The following is a 12417-nucleotide window of genomic DNA, read 5'->3' as shown; positions in this document are numbered from 1 at the left end:
GCAAAATTTTCTTGATGGTACAAAACTGGCCTCAAGAGAGGCTTGTGAAAATGAGCTGGTCAAGTTTTTTACCAATAGGGACGAGGACTTCTTCAACCGCGGAATTATGAAATTGCCTTCAAAATGGACAAAAGTAATCGAACAAAACGGCGCATATTTAATCTAAATCGAATAATCTTGACTATGTTAATTTCATCGTCGAAATAAAGCGAAAAAGCGCTCAGAACTTTTTACTTCACCTAATATAAAATAACGAAAGCAAAATTTCATTTTTTTTTTGTTACGTTTATAAAAATATGGATTTGTACGGACATTAAGTTTGCATTAAATTGCAGTTCGTATCTTTCCAAAGAAATTCAATTTCCGGTTACAATTTTAATTATAATTATAACACCGTATGAATTCTTATGATAACAGTTTAATAGCTATGATAAAATTTCGATATACTACTTTCTTGGGAAGATGTTCCACTTGGGTTAAGCAGGATCACTTCCTTGGAAGTAACACGACTATCGTAAGACGATAAAGCTCACATTGTCCATGAACCATGGTGGAGGGTAGGTGAGAAGATAATGGTCGATAAACGCGGATAAGATATAGATTTTATGGTGTATCCGATCGATAGGTGCTATCGACTCTCGATTGTCTTGACATAATTAACCGATAATTACCTCAAGATATCCGGCGAGTCAAGCACAAGAAACTCCCGTTGCAGCCAATATGTCTTGTGCCAATCGTCGGACGAATCTATTCCACAACACTGCATGTTAACCTGCATGCTGTCTATTTTTCGCTTCCATGACACATCTGTGAAGTATCTTTTCATACCTATTTCACAGAATACGGAGAATTTTGACGATGAATTTTGATGAATTTTAGAAGCAACTAATTCTTTAGAATACGATCAAACACGATCCATTCGAATTGTCTTAAAAAAATCATAATTATTAAATGGCACTAAAGGAGAGACGCAAATAATATTTAACCTATGCATGATGATTGAATCTCCCATGGGTCACCAATAAAGTGACTCCTGGGAACGAGACATACGGTGTATGAAAAAGAATGGAAGAATCGTCGGGCGTATATGAATCTCGATTATTCTCACACGAGATGGGACGGTATTCTGTGGAAGCGCCGACAAATTCCACGGAACGGTGGCCGGTAGCCTGGAATATTTTGCATTAGCCTACGACTTTCCGATATTTTATATCCTATCGAAGGAATTTGTTGAAGTGGTTGGATCCGTGGAAAATTGAAATTTTCATTTTCATTTCGCGGTCGAGACCTTCGGCGTATTAATTAAAAACCCATGATCGAAATAATCAAATGTCGATTATAGTTAAATACTGGTGATTGAAGGTTCACGCGAGATCGAACAGTTTATAACGATTTCATTAGCGGTTTGGGAGATTTCAAAGTAATCACGTGGATCTTTCCATTTTAACGCAAGTGTAGAATAACGAATACGAAGATTCCCCATAGATAATTTTATTTTATTACAATTCTGTTTTTTTTTTTATATCTTTGTCATGCTTCATTCTACATTTATCTCGTCAAAGGAAGATAAAGAAATACTAAACGCACGAAGATCTTCGTATGGTTCGCGGTTCGCGGATAATCAAAGTAAAATATATGTTTATCGTGGACCAAACAACTGTTAATTCGATTAACACGAAACATTTCACTGGTACATTGTTTCTTTTTGTATAATTTGTCAGTGGTATTAATGTTTGGACTATTCTGAACTCTTTCATTACCACTAAATTCACGAGATACAAAATATACAACACATGTCCTGCACCATAAACGATTCTTCACCAGCACTCACCCAGAAGCACTAAGTCGATCGCGATCTCCATATCTCTCACAATTTACAGCTAATTAGGGTAAATTTGCGTAGAGCACGCAGCGGAACGCGACGCATCAGCCTGCAAGTTTATCGGGAGCAAACGTTTCGAATTTCGAGGCCCGAAGCAAGAGGATCCACAGAGTCACGTATCTATTCATTAAGTAGCTAGACACCAAACGAGATTTCCATCGGTAATTTCGAACGGGACAGCCGGTGTGCGTCGCGTTCGACCGTCGATTTGCATATTACATAGTCGGATACTATTTCGCGGAAGCGCACCGTTTCCACCATCTGCCTGCCATATTGAGACGACACTCTGCTGGATCCAGCGTGCCTCGCGTGCCTCGTATACATCCAATCTTTCCGCTATTTTTCTCTTTCTTCTGTTTGCTTTGTTAAATATTCAAATTCGGAAAAACGACGGCCCAGCGGAAAATGAAGAAGGGAGAGGAACGTGGAAGGGGGAAAAAGATGGGACAACGGATAGGCGTTCACGAGGCGATCACGCGGACAAAATGAATTCGCGCACAGCCACCTGCCGATCCGCGAATATCGCTCGCATACATCGTTCGTCAATGAATATTTCACAATTCCGGCGTTTGCCTCGGTTTCGCTTTGTCTCTCTGTTTTCGGAAAATGGGTTATCCGGGCTCGGCCACCGACGAATACCGTTTGCCTTGCTTTCGTTTTCGTTAATGGAGTTATCGTTGGCTTCGTACAACGCCTGCGAGCGTTTATTGTTCCAATGGATGGAAATTAGGGAAATCGCGAAGCTCGAAGATGTTATAGATCTGTTTGGGATTAATCGTTCGGAGAAGAAAGAAAATTACTCGAGAAATTAAAAATTTAGAAATGAAGACAAAGCGATATAAAACCGGGAGAACTCAATGTTCATAAAAAATAAGGGGCAGAAAGTAATTTTCCAGTTAGAGTCAAATCAAATAGACATAATCGATTTTTCCCCAATTTTCCCTCCCCCAATATTATTTTAAACTCAGAAACTCACCCTCGTGAAGAGTTTGCCTAAGTTGAACCGTTAAAAGATCCGCTGTAGAGAAGCAGATGCTGGCCATGAAGCAGCCAACGAGCACCACGAACAAGCCTATCAGAGTCCATAGGAACAGTCTCAGGTTCATCCCTGGCCTGAAATAGACGAATCGTCCGTTATCACCAACTGGATGGCTTAATCTATAATCTTTATTTAAGACAGCCTAGAACCGGTCCATTTTTAATTCAGCAAGGAACCAGTCGCGATTAATTTCGTCTTCCAATTTTCACACTTTGATGCAAACACGGGTGCGTCTATGCACGTGTATGTGTGTGAATTGAAAGGAGGCGCGAAAATCATTCTAACCAACGACTAGATACCGCGGAGATACATTAACAAGCGAAAGGGTAATTAAAACAAATGAAGTTTGGCGGAGTATCGGTGGAATTACTTGAAAATTCTGACAAATCGATCGGCCTTCGGCAAGCGGCCGTTTTCCAATTCGTACTCGGCCGGTCGATAGAGAGAAAGAAAATTAAGAAAAACACGCTAGGGGTTAATTCTCCGGTCGTTCTCCAACGAGGTTACGCTCGAATCCACTTTTCGCCACCCTCTTTTTCCTCCTAGCCCTTTTTCGTTGCCCATTTATCGTTTCTTTTCGTCTCGTCTATAAAGAGTCGAATGAACTGGATGTTCTCTTCGATCTTCGTTGTTCAGGTTAGATCCTTTCCTTAGACTTAGATGATTGTGAAGTTTAATCGATAAATTCGTTGATCGATATGCCATTGAGATTTTTCGTCAATTCTGAAAATATACATTCTACCATATACGTTTAACGTTATTTGTTTAGATTTTTACCATATAATTTTACGTGCATCCTATTTTCTTCGGGGAAAAATCCTAGTTTCCAATTTTTTAGCACTTTTGTCTCCATTTCTCACGGATTTTGTATAATAGCAACCGAGACGCACATTGTGTTCGCGTAGATCCGATTACAAGGACCAATTGATTGTATTCACGCACACTCGACATCCCTAATGAATGCTTCAATCCGGTGAATTTCCGTTCACGGCGCGGTTTCCGCAGGGAAATATCAAGAATATCCTGTCGTTGTTCTCGTTAACTAATTTACGCGAAATCACAGCTCCGATCCGGCTAATTCGCAATTTGGCCGGTATTGTACCACGAAATTTAACCTTCCAACCTTTTTCAGTCTTCTGATTTCTCTAATTGTACTAATTCGCGTACCGATGAAACGTTCAAATAACTACATGGAAACGTATTGCGGCAGAGAACAAAGTTACAAATTAATTAATTACGAAGCTAAAGGGATGACACTTTGAAGAATTGAAATATGCGATTAAATCGAAAAATTCTCCGAACCTTTACACACACGACAAACATGTTCAACCTACCAATTAATACGTAAATTTGTTATGGACAGAATAAACTTAAATTTTAAATTACAAAAAGCGACAGAATGTAATTTGAAAATTTGTGTTATGACAATAATTGATTTACCGTTACATTTTAGTATTTCTGGAATATTTTATCATAAAATTAAAATTCGAAAAGAGGTTACTTTTTGGTGATTCGTTTTCGAAGCTGGTACATGTGCAACGGGTGAGCAATTTGCAGAAAAATTAACTTATCTTTCTTACAACGTTTCTCTTCCACGAGGCTATCGCAAGAGCCGAAGAAATTAAAGGAGGAATTTCGCTTGCGGTACCTTTGATCGCGTGGATGTTCTGGGTCGTTAATTAAGCCGCGATGTCATCTTCTTCTTCGTGTACATTTTGTGATTGCGCGTTTCCACGTTGAATATTGTAAGTTCGAGTGATTTACGTTGATTGCTATCACGATTACTTATGTATTGCGTACAAAATGTTTACCAATGTAATGATTACGAATGCATTTTTAAAGAAAAATAAAAAAAGATCAAGATGAGGTTACAGACGATATAAATGAGATTATATACGAGATATGAGACAGACAATGTAGACGATGTAACAGATGTAAATTACAAAAGTACCATTCAATTTCCTTCAGGCTAATCATTTGAATATTCCAGAGATTTGTCAAAAAAGCTTCTCAAATGATACAAATTTATTAACCTAACCGCAAACGTTATAAACCAATCAATTATATTTTTAGTTGTGTCATCGATTCATTAAATATTCATTAATCCCTACAATCCATTATATTAATAACTCAAGGATTACATAAAACAATTAATCTTCTGAATATAATATACGAATAAGGAATAAAAAGATTAAAAAAAGAGCATTTCGTTAATTATGTCACACGTTTCCCCGAACAGAAGGCACAGAAAAGTGAAATCTTATTAACTCAACTACAATTACCCTTCGGCATAGTGGAAGTAATTATAGCACAGCTTCACGCCCACCAGATTATGAGCGAGCACGTAAAGACCGTATAACGTCAGGGTTTTAAACACAAGCCCGAAGAGATCCTCGTCGTCGAAGCGCAGTTTCGTCGCAATCACGAACGAAGCAATCACTCCCATGAAAAACAGCAGGAATCCGATAAGAAGACTCGCTAGAATCGCGAGCACCACGTATCGATGCAGATATTTCCTCTGATTTTTCGTGAATTTTATATCGAACACTGCCATTTTAATAATGTCACCGTATTTCCTTTCTTTTGTCCCATCAACGCCCTCTCGTACGATTTAATATTATCGGCGACTTTTGTTTCTTTGATAATTATTAAAATTAGGTATTAAAATAGAAATCAGTCGTCTATTTGAAATTGACATGGATATTTCTATTCGCTGGAAGTACCATGGCTATTCGGCATAAAATAGAAGAATTCTGTTGTTAATAATATTGTCAAATAAATTATTTCAAGAGAACCCAAGGATGACTGGAATAAATCGAAACGAGGAAGGACCTATAATCTACATCGTCGTCGCTAATTAGTCATTCCCATGTCGCGTAGTTCGTTCAGAATTCTGGCACTTGTGTCGAGGCCGGTTTGCTGCCGTGTTAAGGATCCGGAATTTCCTCATTCCTGCGACGGAAACTGTACCCGCCGAGGTATTTCTATGGTATCTAGGGAGTCTTCGTAGTGAATCGCGTCCATGTCTACAGGGTGGAACACGCCACCTTACGACAAATCCCTTAACACTTACAGCAGTTCACAAAAATATTCCAAAACTTACGAAAACCTTTTATGAATGCGTTGCTTATGTTATTGTGTACCAATGAAATATCAAAATGTTTTATATAACACATTCAATACGGACGTATAAGTTCTTTACGGTAAGCATTCAAATACATTCTTTAATTTACTACGTGTATCTTCCATGCATTCAAGTCTCTCCTGTTTATTTCACTATCTTTGTTTATTCCTCTTTAAACACAGTTTCCGATAGGAATTATAATACCCACTCTATAGTAACTTTATGTTAAGCAACTGTTACGATATAAAAAATCTTGAATTTGTTTCAATGTCGAAGAAATAAAGCCACAGAAACTTCCAAGAAAATTTCAGTCCTTTGCTATTACCTACTACATTAAAACTACCACTTGCGTGAAGGTTAAAACGCAAATTTCCAGTATGGTTAAGCTATCGAAGTTTCTGGTGGACGATGCAAAATCGTAGGATACACGATAAAAGCGACGAATTGAAGGGAACACGAACAACGATCCTCCCTTTCTCTTACACATTCTCCCTTTCTCTCTCTCAGGGTGAAAATCGTTTAAAACGCGCCGAAAGTTTTTTAATTCCGCGAGAGGATCGTGCAGCCAGGGTTTTTCATTAACAGAAACTACGAAAAATCTGACGATGGGCGGCTAGCAACGGCGTGCTGGAGGATTACTTCCAGGTCACCCGGTAAGTGCTAACGCGCGATACTAGCGTTGCTGTAACGGGCATCGTTGCAGGACGAGAAGAACGAGTAAACGAGGGAGTATGGAGGCATTCAGTGTACTCAAGGGTGGAAGTTGCGAAACGTGTACGGTCTCTCGCCTTTTGCTCCCACCCTTTTCTGTTGCCTATCAAAACAGTCGTTTCGTACGGAAATTTCACTATCCTAGTCCGAATGAATATTAATTCAATTCCCCTTGTATCTGATAAAAATCTCGGCGTACACTCCGGTGGGAGGAATTCGAGAATCGTTGTTGCGTGCAATCGGATGGCAGAGTTTTATTTCCTCTTTGTTCGTGGCCACGACGTTTTAATTAATTTTTCCCTTTATCGGAGTGACCGTATTTATTTAGAATTTCTACGTACCTTTTAGCTATCGTATCGGATCGTGGTCTTTTTTATGACCATGTTACTGGAAACTGCAATGTTGTGGAGAGTAGAATCGAATTAACTACCCATCTCTTTCAAATGGATTATTTAATTCTTAATACGTGGACACGAAATATTAAAAAGACAATGCGCTCTACATATGCTATTTGCGAACGATTTTTAAAAATTAATTCCATCAACAATCGAACTTCTATTTTCCATTCCAACAACATTGAAAATGTCCCAAGCAATCATTCACATCGAAACCTCGATATTCGATATTTACGTCTTACATTCCATAGCACGTTTCGATTAATCGAACGATCTACTGTGGCTGGTTGTATCGATAGCCGCAATACCGGTTGGAAATGCGGGGTAAAAACCTCCCCTCATAACCGCGATAAATTCATTGACAATGTATGGCCACGGCGCGCCTCGTCCCTCCGGAATAATCAATTACCACAGGATTATTAATTAACTGGGAAAAGTGCAACGATTTAAAAGCAGAGTAACGATGCAAGTGGTACGGTGCCACGGCTGAAACAGGAAGTATAACTGGATGAGCATAAGACGCCCTATAATGAATCACCCTCAGACGATTCAAGGATTTAATGGGAAAATATTTCGTGGAGATAGTTGAAGAACTTTTTTTTTCGAATTTGGAAATTGATGCGATTATGGAATTTAGCAGAAGTATCGATTAAATAAATATTTTGCGAAACGTATCGTATTTCTTTAGAACAGAGAATTTTAATTCGATTACTATTTATCTGTCTCTACATAATCTTAGACTTTATAATTATTTCTCGAGTGAATATGTAATAAAATTATCAAACGTATACTTCACAATTTCCATCCAAATTCAGAACGAACTAAATCATCCGTTTGCTAGCCTGCGATAAATTCTCCATAGAATTCATCCCATATTTGCTACCAACAATAATTCATATTCCTCACAATCAAACCATCAGAAGGTTCTAATCGATCTATTATTCAATCTGTTTATTTCATCAAGCGTAAAACTAAATCTATCACACCTCCGAATAAATCCAAATTCAAATTTGCCAAAATTAACTATCGATCGTTCATCCGTGATAATTCTTGCATTGCGTAATCCGTCGTTGCTTTTTCCCTCTTTTCACCTATTTTTTAACCTCCCCTTTTTCCTCTGTTTATCACGGTAGACACAATTCCCGTTCGCTGGTTAACAACGGCCAATGAAAACGTTTCATTACGCATCGGTGTTCCGTTGTTCGTCGACCAGGACCAGCTTTATCGCGTTTGTTTGCTCTTCTCAGCACGCTGATTTCCGGAAATCCGCGGGAAATCATTGAGCCACCAGTTTAAATGCGGCTTCAGCGACATTCCCGAGAGGATTCGAAGGATCCCGCGGTTTAATCGAGCATTGCGACTGCTAAGGGCCGATTCAGCGGGCTCTTTGGTCCAAATTCCGACGTTTCAGAGATTCGATTTTAGGGGCAGAGTTTTATGGAGATTCTGTGTGTTGAGATCTAACCTCGTTACCTGAGATCTACCTAGCCGTATTTGAGCTTGCGAAAATTGAAAAATGTTTAATCCATATTCGAGAATTTTTCGTTATACACATTTTTTATTTCCGAGGAATTCTATTATTTAGAAAGAGATGCGGGAAAGTAATTTGTTATATGTCCGAGAAGTGAGCTTGATGACAGTCACTGCACAGGATTAATCACAAGCATCGCCGAATAAAATTGATTTGTTTTATCTCTCAAAGATTATTCTTTAACAATCGTACCGTTATTTTTCCAGTATATAAATCTTTTATCTCAGAATATCCCATGCTCTCGATATTTACAGAAATCAATGACAAAATGCACGAAATATTCGTGCAAATAGTGGCGTCGTAATCATATGGTACAATTTCACGTTACAGGTTTTGTCACCTGCTGTAATAGGAGAGAAATAACGTAAGCTGACAGATCGGAAGCGATCGATTCAATTTTCAACCAATTTTCTTCATCGATATAGTCAGGATCGAGGCGACAAACGCGTGTGGCAACTCAAACAATCAAACGGAACAAACGGCCCGCCTAAATCGTGCCAATCGATCGGTCCTGGTTGACCAGCGGATCTATGCCTCAATTAACACCTGGCTGGTGCGTGCGCACTGGTCGCAATACATCGGAATCAATCCTCATTAGCATAGGTTTTAATTTAATTGCCGCGGGGAACGAACAGCGCCACGATACCTCGTTATTTTTCTCGATCGAGTTCGTTTCTACCGGACACCCTGTTACTTCGTGTCCAATCCGGTGACCGTGTTCACCGTGAAATGCTAAATGGCTTGGATTTATCGTTTGCAAAGAAATCCTCCGAGGAAAGTTGCACCTTTTTTTTTTTACCTTATTTTACAATCAAAATTTTTATCAATTTCTTCTTACGCTTCAATATTACGCCGTTAATCTTCTTGTTCGACTGTATTTGGCGGTTACATTTTTTTACACTTTTGATTTACATTCTTTTGTAGATTATATCAGGACATTTTCGATTATCAATTTTCTTAGTTTATACTTACAATATTGTACGATGCTAGTTGAATTTTCTTCTTTTACTTGATTGACCAAAGTTTTCGTTAACACAGAACGTTCTTTTTTCTTTTCTTAGGTATTATTTCATGATCACACAGGCTGACGACAGACGGCAGTAAATTACCACGAATTCAGCTATTCCTCGCGCGAGCTGGCGGAGATCCGCGCGCATTTTATGAAATCTCGTGGGCTAATAGCTACGGGTGGATAAGATGCGGGCCTCACGAGCTCGTAAAGAGGAAAGACGGTTCTTACGTAGCAGGGCGGGGGGTAAAGAAGCTGGCTCGCGAATTATCCTTCTAGCGAGAATGGTGGAGCGAATTCAGGCGGGCGATCGACCGTGACGAGTCACGCCTTTCCGTCAGAGAATCGGGAGAAGGGAATTTTTCTCAAAAAATATTCTCTTTTCCTTAGATCGGGATCCTCTGATCTCGTGATTTAAAACGGGCCAACTGGAAATGTCGGAGAAACGAGATAAAAGGATTCAACGATCGAGAAAAATTTCAATATTCTGCTATTAATTTCCGACAATATTTCTCGTAATAGCGAATTCTCCCAAAATATATTCTCAGTCGAAGCGTTTGGAATTACCACGCATTTGAGAATTAGAAAGACGAATAAATTTAGAATTTTCTTTATATTCGATCCAGTATGGATTTTTAATTAAGAATTTAACAAAGTAAAAAAGGATATATGGTGTTTATTTTGCGAGAAATTTATTGAGAAATCTACAACAACAAAGAGAGTTTACAACATCTACCTTAAATTGTAATTTTTATGTGAAAAAGTCATATGTCGTACTAATCAACAAATAAATGAATAATGTCTGTTTTGTAGTATTCTTGGCAAGAGTTTAATAATTAAACAAATTAGAAAATATTAGACAAAAATAAGAGATGTTAAAAAGTTAAAAGATCATCAAATTACAAAAATAAAGCTTCCAAGAACGAATCAAGAAGAATCAGCTATATGACTATAAATTTAACAACAAAAGGACTATAGTGAACGTACACGTATAGAGACAGTCCGATTATAGAATACTAACAGAGGCTTCCTTTTCCTTCATGCAACAGTCGAATCGTGTCACGATTCCCTCGTCGAATTCGACTCGCATTATGCACGCGTAGAACGTGGAAACGCTGACGAACATAATCGCATTAAGGTCGCGACAAATTTCGACGCTGCCTGGATGCTTATTGCTTTGCACGTACCAGGATGCATACACGAATACGTTGAATCAAGCGCAAACGCGATAAGGGAATCCGTGCTCCTTCAAAATTTCGACGAAACAACCTGCACCAGGAACTTTCCAAATAAGCTTTAAGCTTATTAGCGGTATTTTAAACGGCGTTCGTTCGTTTTGTTTATCTATCGCGAATGTAACCGAAAAATTTCTGGAAATAGATCTTTCACGGAAAAAGGATAAGACTCTACCAGACATTTTGATAGGATGACGATTTTTCTATACGCGCGACACATACAAAAAGTTCTTAGAGAAAGATGCATAAGTATTTTATGAGAAAAAATTCACCTTTTAGATACAGTATTCTAATATATCGATGTAAAATTTCCTTTATAGTTGATCCAAGTCATAACCGAAGGAACTGTTGCGTTAATCAGGCAAGCAACACTTTCCATTAAGGTAAATAAATAACTAACTGACCAATTGAAAATCAATCACAATCAAATGAGTTTTAAACACGCGGTATAAAGTTATAATTTATGGAACGTTTGTCACGTATCGCAGAATGCGACATTCGTTTCTACAATGAGTAATGCTCGTTCCGAGCTGCGCTGTTACGCTAGAATCCCGCGTGGAAACTTTGTTCATATATATCGGATGTTATTGATATTTTAACTATTCTGCTGTTCATTTCGTTTCCGATAAAGCTGTCTCGATTTGATTATAAATTCTGGTTAGCGTTGTTTATTTGAAGGAAATTTGTTTCCAGTTGTTCGGCGAAATTAATATTAAATTTATTAACAAGTTGATCGAAGATTCTTCTACAAATTGCATCTTGACATAAACGGGGCTAAAATTAAAAAAAGAACCAAAGGAATGAAGTTAATGGAGCTGGAACTTGCAAGTATAAGTTTTCAAAGCTCTCGGTCGACTGCTTGCTTTTAAATACACTGCCGCTCAAAAGTTTACTATTATTGTTTGATAAGAAAGGAACTTGGATTCGTTAATGGAAAAAGTACGAATGTTCCAGCCTTTTAGTAAATTAGTACACGAAGAAGATTGAACTCTGTAGAGTTAGACAAAAAACATACATATTTAAAGAAAACGACGCTGATATATTAAACTGTTGACCCCCGTGGTTGACCGAATATCGTTGTATCTTGTGCGTGACGCGCCGATTAACTAAAAATAGCTATCTATCGATGAGTGTCGATTCTGTGACAAATGACGATCAAAGAGGACAACTAGCAACTAAAAATGACGATTAACCATCAACTAGTTATGTCTAAGAGACAACCAATTTTGCAGTCACCTCCTCCAGTCGATCTGTAGCGAGACGTACTGTTCGGACAGGTGTAAAAAAGTTTAGTTAGTCGCTGATGGATGACAGTTTGGCAATAGGATGATTCCGCCAGGTCAAAACTCGGTGTTACGTTACGATACGTTTTTTAACAAGAGAACGAACAATGACCGACTTCTAACGAGACGAATTTCTACTAACTGCCGCGCGTGCAGTGTTACGTCGGCCGACTCTTTACCTAAACCGGGCCATACACCGCGGTCAAGA

At 38.5% G+C, this 12417-nt stretch overlaps 1 protein-coding gene across 2 annotated transcripts in view; it reads right to left on the bottom strand.

Moving 5' to 3' along the window:
• Positions 1-12417, bottom strand: part of LOC138184570 (uncharacterized) — a 181573-nt gene that overhangs the window by 29088 nt on the left and 140068 nt on the right. For both annotated transcript variants that reach the window (XR_011174344.1, XM_069122670.1), the window contains exon 3: positions 2859-2995. Coding sequence is in view for 1 of the 2 variants with exons in the window: in XM_069122670.1 (XP_068978771.1) it covers positions 2859-2995 (137 nt within the window). In the remaining variant the exon portion in view is untranslated. The remainder of the gene's footprint in view (positions 1-2858; positions 2996-12417) is intronic.

The sequence above is a fragment of the Bombus flavifrons genome, chromosome 10, assembly GCF_040668555.2.
Source record: "Bombus flavifrons isolate JBK064 chromosome 10, iyBomFlav1_principal, whole genome shotgun sequence".
In the NCBI taxonomy this organism is placed as follows: domain Eukaryota; kingdom Metazoa; phylum Arthropoda; class Insecta; order Hymenoptera; family Apidae; genus Bombus; species Bombus flavifrons.
This window is presented reverse-complemented; position numbering and strand designations above follow the sequence as displayed.